Source organism: Monodon monoceros, unplaced genomic scaffold, assembly GCF_005190385.1.
Source record: "Monodon monoceros isolate NGI ecotype Baffin Bay Population unplaced genomic scaffold, NGI_Narwhal_1 Super_Scaffold_6, whole genome shotgun sequence".
Taxonomy (NCBI): Eukaryota; Metazoa; Chordata; class Mammalia; order Artiodactyla; family Monodontidae; genus Monodon; species Monodon monoceros.
Genome location: NW_021703783.1, coordinates 82,833,201 through 82,852,168, shown reverse-complemented (window position 1 = coordinate 82,852,168; position 18,968 = coordinate 82,833,201). Strand labels below are relative to the sequence as shown.

The window sequence follows — 18,968 nt, the reverse complement described above, 5'->3', positions numbered from 1 at the left end:
TCTCATTGCGGTGGCTTCTCGTTGCTGAGCACGGGCTCTAGGCATGCGGGCTTCAGTAGTTGTGGCCCACAGGTTCAGTAGTTGCAGCTCGCAGGCTCTAGAGCGTGGGCTCAGTAGTTGTGGCATATGGGCTTAGTTGCTTCGTGGCATGTGGGATCTTCCCGGACTAGGAATCCAACCTGTGTCCCCTGCATTGGCAGGTGGATTCTTAACCACTGCGCGACCAGGGAAGTCCCTAAGTATTTTTAAAATGTAGTTATTATCTATTCTTTTGTGATTTCTTCTACAGCTTATAAGTTTTGGAAGTCCTTTCCAGGTTTGATAAATACTTAATTATGTTTTCATTTAAAACATATTAAATTCTTTCATTCAGCAATTATTTACCTGTCACCTACTCTGAGCCAGTCCTTATACTAGGTGTTGGGGACCTGGTAGAGACCAAGATAGAAATTACTACCTCTGATCATTTGGGAATAGGAAAACATGGATATTTTCAAGGTCTGATAATCTAATTCTAGCCTCCTACATGGCAGGTGAAAAGTCTATTAATAAAGTGCCCATGATGCCTATTCTGTCATCTTTTAGATTTTGTTTGTGTGAGATTAAATTAAATTAATTTTTTCAAATTGTCGCCTATTTATTACAGTATCATTATTGCATAGGTGTTTCGTACCCCTTGATTTGTGGTATCTTCAAGACCTAGAGTCTTATCTCTATTATATGGAGGCAGTATAATGTATGTGTCCTGGAGTCAGGCTGACCTGCTTTTAGATCCTAGCTCTTCACTTACTAGCCACGTACCTTTAGACACGTTGCTTATCCTGTCTGAACTTTTGTTTCTTCATCAGTAAAGTAGGGTGGTAATATTATCTATCGTAGGATTATTGTGACAATTAAATGCAAAAGGGTTAACACTTTTTTTAAAAGGTAATGTATTATTATATTCTTGTCAGGTGGTCTTGATGGAAAATTGCCCTATACGTGATAACACGGTATGTTTCTCTATAGGTGAAAGCAACAAACATAACCAATAAAGCAACATTTGGTATGGAAATAAGTTGCATCAAGAAAAAGCTCGTAAAGCTAAGTAGTTTTCATTGAATATTTTGCTTCTGAGCAAGGTGCAAGCATATCTACATCATTGCTGGAGGGCGTGTGTTCTTCCATTAGGTCAGTGGAACTGAATTCCCAGTGCGTGTAGGTGAATGGAGTGTCGTATGAGCCTGCACAGCTTAAGATAAAAATGATCACAGAACTCCATCAGATTCTTAGATCCAGACTTCTTTGCCTCTCACATGCCAGGGACATTACTGGTCCTGGCCCTTATTATATTTTGATTTGTTCCTCTTGTCCTGACCTCAACTTCATACCTCTTTTCATTCTTGCTTCTGGTCACAGTCGTGGGTCTTGGCTTATTCTGTTGCTGGATACACTAGGCTCCTTTTCTGCATTTGCCTTCCTTTTCACACTCTTAGCAAGTCCCCTTGTGTAGTTTTCAAATTCACAGGGTGGCAGAAGGAGCAGGTGGCCAACGGAACACCGGGAAGGTGGAATGGGGGGCTGAGGAAAAGAGGGAGAGCCTTGTAACCAGCGCCCACTCATCACCCGTGGTTCTCAGCTCTTCAGCAAAAGCTCTGGGGAAAGAGAGGATCCGTGGACTTCCTGTAATCCTAAAAAAGAATGTGTTTTTTTCTTTTTCACTCCTAACTTAAACTAGATTGTGTCTCAACTCTGATCTGTCCATTGGTTGGCATCACCTTCAAATATCTATAAGAAAGAAGGCATTTTGGGGAAAGATTTCAATCTGTTTATAGTGAACATAATTAGGGGGAAGTCATAGAAGCAGTGGAGGTCAGTGACTGCACCAGGATGAAAATTGTTTTGTTTTAAGGGTGATGTCATCTCTGAGCAAAGTGAAATGAGCCAGGAGGCAAATGAGAATGTAGACAGGTCTGCCCAATTCCTTTTAAAGCCCCAGAAACCCATTCAGCCTTACATCTGCTCGACTCTGGATGATTTTCAGGAAGAGAGAGACTATTCGGCAAACTACATCTTCCCTCAGCTGAGCGAATTCTGCAATTCCCGGGGTGCGTGTTTCAAAGCTGTGGACCTGAGGTGGTCAGCGTTGAAGGCCCAGGTGCCCTTACCCTTCAATCTATTTAGACAACATTTTTGTCTCCACTAGCAACATCTGAAGCTCTGTCTGGACTGCGTGAACAGCTGCTTTTCCTTTTTTATCTGCTTGCTGGGTCAGACATACGGGGACTTTCTCCCTGACTACTCACCTGTCATGTTCTCCAAGGCAACTGACTTGTCAAGTTTATCCATAATGGAACAGAATCTCTATGTTGCTGCAAAAAACTGTTATCCTTGGGTCCTGGAGAATCCCAACCACAGTCCGATTGAGTTAGAGATCATCCAAGCAGCATTTCTGAATGAGTCTCAATTTCAGTATTTTTACTTTAGGACGGGAACCATGCTGCTGAAGCCTATGGACGAAGAAAAGGAGGAGATGCTGTCCGCAGGTTTTCTGTTCAACGATGAGGAAAAATTAAAGATTGGAAAGCTTAAGGCCAAGATTATTAGCAAGGGGCTACCTGTCAGGTTGTACAGAGATGTCTGTGACTTGGGTGAGCCTGGTTCTCAAGGACTGGTTGGTTATGATAGAAAAACTTTACCCAGCCACTTTAATCATGGAAAATATAGGTTAGTAAATATGGAGATAGCTAAGTCTGTTGTCATAGGTCCATGTGTTTTGTATGTCTTCCTTGTGAAAGGAATTTTTAAATGGTTGAAAATATTCCTTGAGCATTTAAAGTTATTACCATATTCCTGTAACATGCATTTCTTCATTTGAAGATTTTTGAAACTGAGAACAAATAGTGGGTCATGGAAGAGGATTTAGGAAGTCAAGGAGCTCAGAGAAGACCTAAAATATCTGGCAGTTAACATGTAGATATAGAGCAGAGGTTCTCAACCAGGGCTGATTTTGCCCCCAAGGGACTTTTGGCTACGTCTTTGGTGTCACATTTTTGGTGTCACAGTTGGGGGTGTACTACTGGCATCTAACAGGTGGAGGTCAGGGTCACTGCTAAACATCCTACAGTGCACAGGACTGCCCCTCATAATAAAGAATTTTCCAACCCAAAATGTCAACAGTGCCAAGGTTGAGAAATCCTGATCTAAAGAGGAGAGAACTTTTATTAATTGTCATGTGCTTTTTGCACGTTATCGCATTTAATCTTCAAGGTTTAGCCCTGCAAGCTAGGTGCTCTAATTCCTGTTTTACAGATGAACAAATGAAAGCTGCTGTGTAGCAGTTAAGTGACTTACCTAATGTCATTTCACCAGTGAGGGATCATTCTAGGATTTGAACCCAAGTCCTTTTGACTCCAAAATCCATGCTCGTTTGCCTTCACACTTACTACTCAGAGAGTAAGTGATCCGTGCACCAGTAGCCTTGGCATCACCTAGGAACTTGCTAGAAATGCATTCTGGGTCTATTGAATTAGAATTTGCATTTTAATAAAGATGACCAGGTGAGTTGCAGGCACATTAAAGTTTGAGAAGCACTGCCTGGCATCCTGTTGCCTCTGAATGAAATGGTTACATTTATTCTGAAAATACTGTGTCATGGACATGTACAGATTGAAAAGGGAGGAACAACATCAGAGCAGGGCAGAGATTCTTCACCTAGACAGACTTTGGGAGGGATCTGTGATGCCCTAAATTTTTATGAAAAAGAGAATGTTTATATGCAGATGTGTGTTTTGGGTGGTAGGAAGTTGGCCTGTGTCTTTGATCAGATTCTCAAAAGGTTTAATGACCCAAAAAAGATTGTGAGTTACTGTTGTAAGGGCCCAATTAATGTGGGAGTGCAAAATGCAGGTGGTGCATTCTCAAATGCTTTCAGGGACCAGGCAGGCATAGTCCTTCTAATATGATAGGGGGGCAGATGGATCTGTAGTCAACTGAATGGAAGGGCGTTGACCCACCTAAAGTCATTCACATCCATTGTTGGGGGTGGGACATGAAATCCCACCTGTGCTGGTCAAACAAAACTCTGCCTACAAGCCAAATTATTTTGGAGTCCTAGAAAAGAATATTGTAACAGTCGTTACTCTTTGGGTTGAAAGTGACTCGGACTGGCTCCAACAGACAGGGAATTTTAGTTTATATAACTTTAAAGCCCAGGATTGGGTCTGTGTTCAGCTCAGCCTTCATCCACTGGCTCAAATGAGGTTACCAGGCCCTGGTTTCTCACTATGTCTCTGCATGGCTCTGTTGTCCTGATGTTGCCTCAACTCCTTGGCGCCTCCATAATGGAGGGAAGGTGGCTGTAGCAGCTCCAGGTTCAGGTCCAGCAGGAATGGCTCAAAGTCCTAGGATTAAGTCTTTCTGTCTCTGATTAGCCAGACTTGGACTATATGTTTGTATCTGACTCAGTCACTGGTGCCAGGAGAATGTGATGCACTGATTGGCTAAACTTGGGTCATATGCCACGTCTGGAGCTGGAGGGAGTCAGACCCACTACAATAACATGAAGTGAGAGTTGGGACAAGGTGGGACCCCAAATGATAATCTGGGGCTGTTACTGGAATTACGGTAGGGTGAATAGAAGTTGGGCAGCCCCACAATATCCTGAATATTTACTACGAGCTTGGAGTTTTAGAATGTCCAACAACAGAAATGCTCTCAGATCCAAGATTTTTTAGTTCCTAGTTCTGTGACTTTGAGAAAATGATGTAATATTGGTTAAGCCTTGGTTTCTTCTATTTACTGAGTTAGCATTAACGACCTTGAACTCAAGGTAATGTGTATAATAATGTGTGTAAAATACCTAAAAACAGTGCCTGACACATATTAGGCTAATGAGAATGAATCATAAAAAATGAGTCCTGGGCTTCCCTGGTGGCGCAGTGGTTGGGAGTCCACCTGCCGATGCGGGGGGCACGGGTTCGTGCCCCGGTCCGGGAGGATCCCACGTGCCGCAGAGCAGCTGGGCCCGTGAGCCATGGCCGCTGAGCCTGCGCGTGCGGAGCCTGTGCTCCGCAGCGGGAGAGGCCACGGCAGTGAGAGGCCCGCGTATCGCAAAAAAAAAAAAAAAAAGTCCTGGAAGAATATAGTATATATTTGGCTAAGGCCTGAAGTATGGTTAATAGTGATATTCTTTGACTAGTCTCAATCTGAACTGCATTCATTAATATTTACTAACATGTTCAAGAATCAAGCCTTTCTGTATATTTGGGTTAGAGACAGATTATTTCTCCATAGTATTCTCCTTAGTCTTTGATTTTGGTTATTATTGAAATATTAGCTTGTTTTAGACTTCAGTTTTGAATATGTAATATATGGACTGCATGTCTGCAGTAGAAGGTACAGAATGGATGGATTATTACAGAATCTTCAGAAAAAAGGCTAAATTACTTTTCTTTTGGATCTTCGATACCCTTTAATCACCCAGATAGTTCCAGAATCTCACAGCTTGCGGAGCACAGGCTCTGGATGCGCAGGCTCAGCGGCCGTGGCTCACGGGCCCAGTCGCTCCGCGGCATGTAGGATCCTCCTGGACCGGGACACAAACCCGTGTCACCTGCATCGGCAGGCGGACTCTCAACCACTGCACCACCAGGGAAGCCCTCAGTTCATACTCTTGACCTTCAGAAGCACTCTGAGGTCCTTGGAGATGCCTGAGACTAGTGGGTGAGGTTCAGGGTGAGCTAAAGAGATCCATTAGACTGTGGGATCATTTCCAATTCTATCTAAGATCTTGAAATTTGAAGCTAACCTTGGCCAAACTGTTGGTCCTCTAGGTTATTCTGGCCCTAACCTGAGCCACAAGGCAGCCCAGTTAACTAAGGGGGTATAAGATAGCTTGAGACCTTACCAGGTTAAACTACCTGATGTTCATTTTCCTGCCTCACTGCATGTAAAAAAAAAAAAAAAACCCACCCAAACTCTGGGAGATGTAGGTGTCTCCAGAGACAGGAGGACATTTTGGCAGTCCAGAACACCTTGACTTTAATTAGGCAATGAGTTTAGAAACACAGTGCCTTGAAACTAGAAGGAGTCTCAGAGATCCAGTTGTCTGGCCCTGCCACTTATTTTACCTGGGAATTTAAGGGACTTGCCCAGTGGCAGAGTTGCAGCTGTACCCATGGTTGTCATTGGGCATCTTATCTTAAAAATACACTCCACTCCCCCAACCATTGCCATGGATAGAAACATACACATATGCCACGAGATTGAATTAGGTAACTTCATATTTAGCTAACAGTCTAAAAATACAAGATGATATATGTAGCAAATCCAATTTTTTTTTTTTGCCTTGGTCACTCTGAGGTCATGAAATAACTTGGAATCCTACATAGGATTTCATGTACAAATAGCATTAAGATTAAATTGCTTGCCTATAGCTTCCTTCCATTAGAATGTAGAATGGGCTATGAAATTTGGTGCTAACATAGAAAGAAGGTGGTATAGACACAGAAGGGGAGATACTTTCCTTGGTATTCATAATAACCATGTGTAATGGAAAATGCAAAACTATAAGTCTAAGGTATTAAAACATATCTTTTTGTGTCTAAAGACTTCAAGCACAACTTTGAACGTTTCTATCACGAAGAGTTCACTGAGAAGTGCAAGGAAGTGTTTGTTATTTCCAAGGAGTCAAACAGAACCTTTGAAATCTTGGAAAGATTTGCCTTAAAGGATGTGGAATTTGATTTTAATAATGCCGCAGCAGGCCCCAGCCTATCTATTCTCAGGTAAGATGTCAAGAAATCCCAAGCAAAGCAGCCTGACTTTAGTGAATATGATCCCCCAAATTTGGAATTTCCTCCCTCACCCCTTTCTATGTCCATCCTTGCCTGCAAGAGAGGCTCCCTAAAAGTCACCCCCAGGTTAGAATCTCCTTATCAGTTATCACTCTGCAACTGCCAAGTTACTTCCCTTCAGTCTCCTCAAGAAGATTATAAATGCTGGAGGGCAGAGAGCTTGCCTTCTTTTTTAATCCCATAGATCAAAGTTGGTCTAAATCATTCCTGTCAGTGATGGAATGATTTTAAGGAGAAGAAACTGGATTAGGAAATATGAATAATGCATCTGTACAGTATTGTATAATTTACAAAGAGCTTCCACATACATCATCAGCTCATTATTAATTACATTAAGATATTTGGCCAATACTTGTTAATTGCCGACTATGGGCCATAGCATTATTTGCGTTTGTGAGAATCGAGTTATCTTACCCAAAGTTTGCACTCTTTCACTGTTTTATCCAGCGTCGTCTGCATTAAAACCCCCATATCTTTTCCCACTCCGGGTGCTGACATGCTCTGTTCGCCACCCACAGGCATGAAGAGACTGGGGCATGAGGAAAGAATTGGGTTTGTCTGTGGTGTCCTTTCCAGTCTCAACCCTAGAAATAGGGAGGTTCTTGGGATCATTTTATTTTCTTCCATCCTCATCCTCCAGTTCTTATTACAGATCTCATTTATTCTGTGAGAGTTTGGGGATTTGAAATAAACTCGCAGTGGCTAGGGTGGCTCAAGGTTTGCTCCACCATGTCTGTCACGGTCTCAGCACCCACTATGATGTGCAGAGCTACGAACATTCTTGTGGTTCTGGGAACCCATGCCAAGAGGAAGACAATTGGTTAAAACAACATGGCGCTCAGTCAAGGTTTTTGAAACTACAAGAGTATGAAATATATGTCATCTGTTAAAAATCTTAGGTTTGAATAGGCAAGTCCATAGAGACAGAAAGTAGGTTAGTGGCTGTCAGGGGATGAGAGTAGAGGGGAACCGGGACATGACCCCTAATGGGTCTGGAGTTTCTTTCTGGGGTCCTGAAAGTGGTCTGGAATTAGATAGTGATGATATTTACTATATACTAAGTATACTAAAACCAACTGTATACTTTAAAATGGTGGATTTTTTTGGTATGTGAATTATATCTCACTTAGGTTATAATTTTAAGTATTTCAGAGTGGATGAGACATTTAATAAATTTTATTGCAATTACACAACTCCAGTTGTGCCCAATCAAAACACAGCAATTAAATAAGTTCTTTGAGATTAGCTGTGTGGAAGCAGGGCTTTGCCATTTGGAATTGTATTGTAAGTTCCTGAATAGTGTGTGCAGCTAACGGGAAAGGGTGTTCTTTTGGAGTTTCAAAGCATTTTCTTAATAACCAACCATCTAGAGCAATAGCGTGCTCTTTTTTTTCTTTTGAAGGGAGCCACAGTTTGCTTTGCAATGTTTTCATTTTCTATTTGTTCTTGAGAAGAAATCATTAAGACCCTAGCTTATTTATGGGGGTATATTATATTTGTATTTTTCCTTCATTGGTTTTTACCTGCTAAGTGCCCAAACATGTTTTAGACACAGGGGATACAGCAATGAACAAAAGACAAACATCCTTGCCTCCATGGAGCTTGTATTATGGAGACACGCAACAGACATGATACATATGGAAAATATGTAGTAGGCTAGATGCCTGTAAGTGCTATGGAGCAAGATGAAACCCTGAAAGGGAATAGGCCATCTGGTAGGAGAGAAGGTGGCATTTGGGTAACTGCTAGAAGCAGGTGAGGGAACAGGCTTTGCCAATGTGAGTTGGAAGAGTATTCCAGACAGAGGGAACAGCAAACACAGAGGTCCTGAGGCTGGAGGAACGGCAGGGAGGCCAGACAGCTGGAAGGAAGTCAGAGCTGTAGGGAGGGTGATGGGGTGAGGTTGGAGATGTAAGGGATGAGAGGAGGGTCTTGTCTGTTCTCATGCATCATTGTAAGGACTTAGACTTTTACTTCTTTTGAGCAGGGCAATGACCTATATGACATTTGATAAGTTCACTCTGGTGGCTTGGCTGACGAGAGACTGAAAGAGGGCAAAGGTGAAAGTGGGGCATCAAATCCAATCCAATCCTGCCATTCAAATTTGATGGTGAGATGACTAAAGCAATAAGGCATTGATTCCTAACTCATAGTCATGGAGATGGAATTCTTATGGAGTAACTACTATGTAATGAGCCTGCTATAGGTTTTCTATTTCAATAGGTTTTCAGACTGATCCTCTTGCTTTGCTGAACCTGAGTGTCAGGTTTGTTTATTTTATTTCATTCACTCAATCAACTATTTATGATCAGGTACTGTGCCAGTCACTAACTATCCAGTAGTGAGTTAGGTAAGCCTGGTAAGTGCCCACGTGGAACTTACATCAATGAAAAATCACTAGACACATATTTATTAAATTACGTGAGGAACAGGGCTGGAGTCTTTATGCAGTGATACTCATGGACCTGGGACTCCTCTGCATTTCCAGAAGCTTTTCACTGAAAAAATCTAAGCAACAGGACAAGCAGGGCCGGCTGGCTCCAGCATCATTTAGCATCACTGCCTCAGCTACGAAGCTGGCTTTTCCCCCGGGGAGGTAGACGTGGGCAGGGGAGTAGGAGCGGCTCCTGAGAGCACAGCTGGGCCTGGGAGGTCACGAGCAGATTCAGCTTCTTTGCAGAGAGCATTTTCCCGTGCCCGCCTCAGCTGTCCACAGCTGCAGCTCCTGCGTGGGCTCTGAGCCTGGGCGCCTCCCTAGCGGGGATGCTGAAACGCCCCTGGGTGAAGCTGACATTTCTGCTCCCCACCCACACCCTCGCTGGCCAGGATAAAGGGACCTAGCAAGAGGAGAACTGCCCGCCCACCCGTATCCAGCTCTCCCAACCCAAGTGCCCTTGCCTGCCCTGCAGCTGACATCCCCTCTGTGACAGGCTTCACAGAAGGTCAAAGTAGAGCCACCGCTTTTCCTACTTACATGTTTCCTTGCCCTGTTACTCCGGACCCTGGTGGCAGCCCTGACTAACAAGGAGTTCCATTTATTTATTTATTTTAATAAATTTATTTATTTATCTTTGGCTGTGTTGGGTCTTTGTTGCCGTGCACGGGCTTCTTCTGGTTGCATCGAGCGGGGGCTACTCTTCGTTGCGGTGCGCGGGCTTCTCATTGCGGTGGCTTCTCTCGTTGTGGAGCACAGGCTCTAGGCACGTGGGCTTCAGTAGTTGTAGCGTGTGGGCTCTAGAGTGCGGGCTCAGTAGCTGTGGCACACGGACTTAGTTGCTCCGCGGCATGTGGGATCCTCCCGGACCAGGGCTCGAACCCATGTCCCCTGCATTAGGAGACGGATTCTTAACCACTGTGCCACGAGGGAAGTACCGGAGTTCCATTTATTAAAGGCTTTTCAAGTGCCAGGTGCTGTGGCTAAGGGCTTCATCAGCATCTCTCTCTCGTTTTTTTTATTTTTTATTTTTGGCTGCATTGGGTCTTCCGTTGCTGCACGCGGGCTTTCTCTAGTTGTGTTGAGTGGGGACTACTCTTCCTTGCGGTGCGCGGGCTTCTCGTTGTGGTGGCTTCTCTTTTTGCGGAGCGCAGGCTCTAGGCACACGGGCTTCAGTAGTTGTAGCACGTGGGCTCAGTAGTTGTGGCTCACCGGCTCTAGAGCGTAGGCTCAGTAGTTGTGGCACATGGGCTTAGCTACTCCATGGCATGTAGGATCTTCCTGGACCAGGGCTCGAACCCATGTCCCCTGCATTGGCAGGCAGATTCTTAACCACTGCGCCACCAGGGAAGCCCCCAAGAGGTCTTTCTTGATATAATAGTACAGTTATGCTTCTGTGAAATAGTTACCCTCTCCACTTGTACACAATAGATTAAAGATGCTTGCTACATACAGTGCATAGACAGTTCAATAATTAGAACCAACTCAACTGTGTTTGAAATAAAATAGCTTATTTAGTCATTTAAAGTAAAACAACTATACATATGAAAATAAAGATATGTAAATGTTAGGATCTACAAGCCTGTAAAAATAAAATCATTATTCTGCATTATACAAAACAGTGCAAGACAAATTCTAAATAAGCTTTTGGAGCACAAATTATAAATTTTCCATTTTAACTTATCATGCAGACATAGCATTTCAAACCATGTTATAGTCTATAGCCAGGTTCTTAATTTTTAAGAGGAAAAAATGCTAGTCAGTAAATTTTACTGTATGATTAAGTGTCACATACCATAAAATATTGACATCTCATTTAATGCTCTCAGTAAGCCCTTGACAGCATTATCGTCCCAGATAAAGCGATGGGACGGATGGCTGGGTCACACAGCTACACGTGGGCAGAGCAGGGAGTTCAAACTCCGGTCTTTGTTGTGTTCAAAGCCCTGACTCCTCATTACTGAACTGTCTTGCCCCTTTGAGCCAACAGAGGGACATTTCTCTCTTTTGGATGATTTCCATCGGGGTCCTCTGCCAGCATCGATTATCAGGAGAGTCTGCAGAGAGGTCATTGATGTGGAACGGGTGGAAATACTAGCAGGAATCCTTGGCAGCCCTTGCCAGACCCTTGTGCACTGGGCTCGGCTGACTTCTCCAGCCTTTTGCTCCAAGGGGATGGTTTCTTTGGAGCAGCCAGTCATGTCCATCCCTCTGAGTCTGCCCACTCAGTTCCCTTCTCCTGGAATGCCCTCCACTTTCCTCAGGTCAGAGAAATCCTTCTCATCTCTTACAGCCCTATTTAAAGGTCACCCTCTCTAGAAGGGGGGCTGATGGGTGCCTCTCTCCCTCACCCCTAACTTTGATCAGGTGGCAAGGATAGCCCCAGTCCCAGTGTATTCTAGTTTACGTGGATGTCTCCCTGCAAATACTGTCAGCTTGCCTTTCTGGGCCCTCGGGTGACTCACACCTGGTCCTGTCATTCTACGTTTTATTGTCTCCCTCTATAGTCCTGTGCGTTCAGGAACCATGTCTATTTTATTGGCCATTGTCATACTCAGTGCCTGGCACAGACAGAGCCTGACGCATAGAAGGTTCTCAATAAATCCATATTGAATAATGAGAGGCAATAGGACAACAGTGCCCAAAAAAGAGAAAAAGTCAATCACTAAGCCACTTTGTTACTAAGTATCATGGAATTGCATCAATTAACTTTTTTTCTTTCCCCATTAATTTAGCTATCCCAACTGGGTGTGTAAACAGTTAAGCTGTTACCATTTAAATTAGGCAACAGGCTGTTGTCATTTAGTAGAGACAGTTTGGTTCTGCCAGAATAAAGAGAAATGTTGAGGATCATTTTCTAATACTAGTGATGCTGACTTACTTTGTCTTCAACATCATTTTGAGGAGAAATCATTCTAACCACCCAAAATGTGATTTTAAAAACACCGAACATATGTTTTCCTTCGTATACAAGGATAGAAATCCACAAGAATCATCCTTGAATACGTTTTTCTTAGAATTTTTTTTTTCTGATTATTATTAGTGATATTACATTTTATGATTGTCAGGCTGTGTAAGTCTTTTGAGGTTCGTTCACCTCCGTTTTGTTATTTAACCTCTACACCAGTTTTGTGAGACAGACAATCCACACCTCCCACCTGTGACTGCGCAAGAAATGTTGACCCACACAGCTTGCAAACTCAAATGGAGTAGTCTTTACATAATTCCTTGTTGTTTGAAGAAAAGCTATTAGAAGAATAAGTGTTTTAAAGGCTCCTGATCATCTGTGTGTCCAAGTCCCTTCACCTCTAGGCCAAGGTGTCCTCATCTGTGACATGAGGGGTTTAGATGAGACTAGAGGATCTGCATAACCCCTTTTGTTCTAAAATTCTGTCATCGAAGGCCTGACATCTCAACATTGCCCATATTTTAAATGTTTTTTTAAACTCAAAGGATGAAGCATCAAGATTAATTTTTCTCTTCCCATTCTTGAAAAATATTTTTAATTGTGTGACACAAGCTGAAACTCTGCCTTTTTTGATGCCTTCTCCTTTATATCTCACATTCGTATATGACTTTCAAGTCATTGATTTTGTGGTCATTTTCTGATATAAAAATATCTTTAAAAATCAATAATCCACTTATAAAATAAGTCATGGGGATGTCATGTACAGCATGGTGACTATAGTTTCATTAACAATACTGTATTGCATTTTTGAAAGTTGCTAAAGAGTAAATCTTGAAAGTTCTCATCACCAGAAAAAACGTTTATAACTCTGTATGGTGACGGATGGTAGCTAGACTTACTGTGGTGATCTTTTCCCAATGAATACAAATATTGAATCATTATGTTGTGCATAATGATACCTCAATTAAGGTATCAGTGCAGGGCTTCCCTGGTGGCGCAGTGGTTGAGAGTCTGCCTGCCGATGCAGGGGACACGGGTTCGTGCCCCGGTCCGGGAAGATCCCACATGCCGCGGAGCGGCTGGGCCCGTGAGCCATGGCCACTGAGCCTGCGCGTCCGGAGCCTGTGCTCCGCAACGGGAGAGGCCACAACAGTGAGAGGCCCGCGTACCGCTAAAAAAAAAAAAAAAGTATCAGTGCAACTCTCTACTGTAATATAATGGACAAAGACAGAGAAAGTAATTTATTATAAAATAATATGTATTTCAACATGTAAACGCGCAGACATGATTCCAACAGAAGACACAGTGGAGTAGGCTGGTGCCTGCCTCTGTGTGGTAAACGACCCTGAAAGCAATAGCTATGGTCTAGACTGACGTGGGTGTGCTGTATTCAAGGCACAAACATCATGGCAGTATTCTCTCAGGGTGTGATTTTCTGAAATGGTGAACAAATGTTGGTATCATTTCAGACAAAACAACATATAAGCTTCTATCAGTCTCACATGGTAGTTACGTTCTTAGAAAATTCAGCGTGTTTTAAACCCATGCGAAAAGCACTTTGCATTTATGTGTAAAATAGAGCTGTTTCTAGGTTAGTGATTATAAAGTCCCTCCCCACACACACACCATGTGACTGTCTGACAGAACGTTTGAAAGTCAGACCCCGGGACAGAGCTTCATTGTGTGTGACTGGCTGTGTTGTGGGATGTCTAGAATCCCTGAACGCCGCTGGTGAGTACCACTGCTCTAAGTGACTTCCTGGTTTCTGAATGTTCATGGGATTTCCTACCTCCAGGCCTTCATCTCTGCCTTGTCTTGCTTGAGATACCCTTGCCCTCAACTCTACCTGTGTATTCTCTGAGGCTCATTCCCAATGTCTTCTGCATGAAGATTTTCTTTATTGTGATGGGTCTGCATCAAACTCCAGTAGCCTTTAGACTTATATTCTGCCTTAAACTGTGTCTACAGACCCCATTTCCACTTCCTTTAGCTTTTGACTTTATATTATAGATCATTTTATCTCGTCTATCTCCTAGGCGTCTAGCACAGAACCTTGTACATAATAGGCAACCAATAAATATTTGTTAAACCTAATTACTCTCAATGACTCTAACAGCATCTTCATACATCTGAGAAATTTAATTCATTCCAGCTTCTTTGCATAACTTGATTTTCTAGATCCTAACATGCCTAAATTTCTTCGAAAAATATTGCTTTTGAAAATTAAAAGCAAGGCGGAAGTTGTATGTAATAAAGTACTCTTAGAATATTAGGTAGTTGATTATAATTTGGGATTGCTGCTACTATGTCACTTAATCACAGTCTGCAAGTTGGTCCTCTCAAATTACTTCCTTTATTCTTTGCTGCTTCATAACTTAATTCTCCCTGGGAATTTCCAGAATCCAAGCTCTGGAGTCCATTACTATGGGCTGAGAAATTTAGGACTGGTTGTGTTAGGTTTAAAAATGGGCCAGTAAAAAAAAAAAAAAAAAAAAGGGCCAGGACCCAAGAAGCTAGGTGGTGGGTGGGAGGTGTTGTGTGTGTGCACTGCTGGACCGCCCAGGGTGGTGGCCGTGACCCCCTGAGCAGGCACCTGATGTTAAGGATCTTTTGAAGCTTTGCAGGTCACATAGCCTGACTTCTCTTTCTTCCCATCCAACTCTTTGTGATGATCAACATTTGCATTTTGGAAAGTGATAGTAGTGCTTTGGATCATACAGAATGTTTTTTTATATAAAACCCTGAAAATACATAGGAGACATCTGGTGGTAAATATCATTACCTGTTTTGGGCTGAATATTTTGAGGCTGCTAATCACACATATCAGTATATGTGTCAGCTGTACAGCTGTGAGTAGCACTCATTGTTCCCAACCCCTTCTGCCTCTTCATCCCATTAACATGTTTTAGCAATGATGGAAACATTTTCAGCTGATTTGAGCACATTTCTGTGCTGTAGGTACCCAGCTTGAGACTGATATTCTCAATGAAGATGCAAATATCTTGGTCTTTTCACTTCTTGTAGAAGTGTGCATTGCTTCCATCAGTGTAAAGCCATGTATACTTGTACTAGATGGAATCGAAGAATTGGTTGGCATTTATGGGATTTCAGGAGAGAAGGTAATCTCTTTTTAAAATAATACCTATTTTATTACTATTTAATAAAAAGAAAACCCCTTAATTTAGAATGTGCACAGCACCATTCCATTGCATTGCCTATCTATAGTTATAGCCAGCACTGCTGCTAGCTACTGCTGAATATTTTATGGAACAAATACTTATATAACACTTACAGTGGGCCAGGTACCATTCTAGGAACTTTAGAGATATTAACATTTAATTCTCACAACAACCCTGTGATAGAGAGATTGTGACCATCATCCCTGTTTGCACAGAGGGGACTGGACTTGGGAGATATTAGATGACTTGTTGAAGGTCCTAAGATGATGGTGGACTTGGAATTCAGGCGTGGGCAGCCTTGTTCTAGAAACTGGCCTTTACTCCTGCACGGTTCTGCCCCTCTGTTTTATACTTTGATCAGACATTTATTGGGCCCCTACTATGGTCTTTAGGTTGTATATTTTGATCTGCCTTGTCTATACTGATTTTGCACCAAATCCCATTGATTGGTTGCTATCTTTAGTTTTTCTTCTGTTTGAAGTGATATTGGATCAATGGAACCTCTAATGCTTCTTAGTATCAGTCATTACTTTGTGAAGCATTTTCTCTAAAACTTCTACATGCATAATTATGAATTATGTAAGCATGTATGTTTCTCATAGGAAATATGATAAAGAAGAAGAAAATAGAAAATTAAATATACTCACAGCCTCACCACTGTTAAGCCTTCTTTTTCCTGTGGATATCTTCATGTAAATGAAATTACACACACTATTATGTTGTAATCTATTTTTTTTTTTTTTGCCATACGCGGGCCTCTCACTGTTGTGGCCTCTCCCTTTGCGGAGCACAGGCTCCAGACGCTCAGGCCCAGCAGCCATGGCTCACGGGCCCGGACGCTCCGCCCTCCGGGGCATGTGGGATCTTCCCGCACCGGGGCACGAACCCGTGTCGCCTGCATCGGCAGGCGGACTCTCAACCACTGCGCCACCAGGGAAGCCCTATTTTTAGTTTTTCAGGAACCTCCATACTGTTCTCCATAGTGGCTGAACTAATTTACGTTCCCACTAACAGCGTAGGAGGGTTCCTTTTTCTCCACCACCTACTCTTAAGTTTAAAAACCATCAGAAAAGTAGTTTTAAAGTCGTGACATTTTCAACTGCCTTTGACTCTTTCTGTCGGGCAAAAGACCTTTCCTGGCTGCCAGGCTTGCTGTCTCCTCATTGCAAGTTTATCATGAGCACTGTCTCCTCCAGCCTGTCCTACAAGTCGCTGTGTGCCCGCCCAGACGTGAGGACGGTGGAGCGCATCAGCACAGAAGATGAAGAAGCGAAACTACACATCTTTAGACAGTATCTCCCCCTTCCCAGCAAAGACCCCTTCTGACAGAACAGACACAGCTTGAGGAAAAAACCAAACCTGAGTCCTTTAAAACTCACAGTCCTGGCAAATGAACTGAAAGAATGCAGAATCTACTGAAATGAGTTTCAGTGTCTGAAGGAGTACTTGGGGGTGGTCCCCATTCAGGAGCTCTGGGAATTGATTCTGAAATGCTGGACTGAAGACTATAGTTGGACTTTGAAACAAAAAAAAGGCAAATTCAGATACTGTGGCTTCAGGAGAAGGTAGGCGTTAGCCAATATTAACAACCTGGTATGATTCCACGGGTAGAAAGATTCCACCCAGGGAGGAGGGTCTAGGGAGAGGATTGTCAGAGAAAGTACAAGATGCCCAGTTAAATTTGAATTTCAGACAGCCAATAACCTTTTATTTTATTTTATTTTTTGCGGTATGCGGGCCTCTCACTGTTGTGGCCTCTCCCGTTGTGGAGCACAGGCTCCGGACACGCAGGCTCAGCGGCCATGGCTCACGGGCCCAGCCGCTCCGTGGCATGTGGGATCTTCCCGGACTGGGGCACACGAACCTGTGTCTCCTGCATCGGCAGGCGGACTCTCAACCACTGAGTCACCAGGGAAGCCCCCAATAACGTTTTAGTATAAGTGAATCCCAGATATTGCATGGGAAATACTTATACTAAAAATTGTTTGAATTACAGATAAGTAACAAATAATCTTGAGTATAAGTATATGGCCCAATATTCCATGGGATATACTTATGCCAAAAATTGATTTATTGTTTACCTGAAATTTGGATTTAGCTGGAGGCTCTATATTTTTATTTGCTAAACCTGGCAGCCCTATCTAGGGAGGTGTGTGTATTGATTGTAAGGAGAGATGTATTAAGTACAAATTTCAGTCACATTTCTCAGGGGTCTAAGGAATGAGCCTTTATTATTTCTGTACTTCAATTTTATCTCTCTTGAGCCTACAGTCCCACTGATGGCAGAAACTAGGTTAATTCAGGTTAATCTCATCAGTTTAGTTTGTTTTCAGTCAATTCAGGATTTTTTTCAGTCAAGTGAGGCTTTGTGACCTTGCTGTGTCCCTGTTGGGTTGTGCTTAGATCTGAGGGCCTTGGTGCTGAGTGTCCTTGGTTGTCATCTGTTCCTGCCATCTTCCACCAAGGTGGTCGTGGCTCCACATGGTCCACAGACACCGACGTGCCCCCATTTTTGGCATCCTCGGGGATTCCTGTGGTCGCGTCTGTTCTTGGGTTGTTCCATCTGTGCTGCCATCTGCTGCCACCTTCCCTCATCCTCACACGCACCCCTCAGCTCCCTTCTGCACTCTTCTTGAGCCTACAGTCTTGTAGGTACTCAACATTCCCAAAAGAGAATGTCACCACTCACTGCACCGCTTGGAGGCCCAGGCCCTATACGTCTCCCCCATTGTCCCCACAGCCATTTCTCCTCTCTGGTTCTTCCTGGTGGCATTGGGAAATCTGCAAAGCTGCTGCCTTCCAGGCTTCCGATGGGAAGCAGAGCTCAGGTCCTCCCTACTATCGGGTCTCAGAAGCATCCAGAGGCCAGTCTCTCCCTGCTGCAAGCTACCTTGGGTTCAGGGGAGGGCACAGGCCCCTTCTCAGAAACCCACTTATGCAACTTGATTGCTTTCTCTCTCTCTCTCTCTCTCTCTGTGTCTCTTTTTTAACGCCTTTCTGAGTTCAGCAAAATCTCTTTTCTTCCTGTGTGGGGAAAATAATCTTTAGATCTTCCTGTAATTGAGTCTATTTTTTGTGGTAAAAAAAAAAATTATTCCAGGAGTTGGCCAGGAATCTGTCTTTTGATATTCAACAATCAGGCTTTCGAGAGCCCAGGCTTGTTCTCGTGAGCCATTGGCTCTACCATGAGCTTCAGAAGTCTCTTGAAACCTGAGTTTTTCTCTCTTCATTTCTGCTGTAACAACCTTCTTCTAAGTGAATTGGAATGCAGCAGTGATGGGGAGGCAGGGCTGCAGAGAGAGAAGCAGGAGATGTTGGGAATGAAACACCCGTGGTTTGGTGCTGCAGCATATCGTCCTGTCCCATTGTTTTGCTCTAGAGTTTGCATTTCTGCAAAGAAAGTGAACTTCAAGTTTACTGTGCCCTCCCCCACCTACAAGGAGGTGGAAACAAGGTCTCTGTGCCCAGGGAAGAATCATTCAGGTAGAGCCACCCACGGCTGTGCCCTTGGCTATCCCCACGTCTCCAGGATTGTGCAGGAAAGCCCGGTCCTCCTCTCCAGGCACTGCTCCTTTTCCAGGTGACTTTCTTCCTCCCATTGCTGCCCACTG

At 43.4% G+C, this 18,968-nt stretch overlaps 1 protein-coding gene across 1 annotated transcript in view; it reads left to right on the top strand.

Annotated features, from left to right (window-relative positions):
- Positions 1-208: 208 nt before the first annotated feature.
- The window catches only part of LOC114885260 (putative tetratricopeptide repeat protein 41), a 62,815-nt gene continuing 44,055 nt past the window's right edge, over positions 209-18,968 (top strand). The window contains 3 exon segments of the mRNA XM_029204891.1: positions 209-2,635; positions 2,637-2,706; positions 6,590-6,767. Of these exon segments, the coding sequence (XP_029060724.1) occupies positions 1,919-2,635; positions 2,637-2,706; positions 6,590-6,767 (965 nt within the window). The 5' untranslated portion in view covers positions 209-1,918.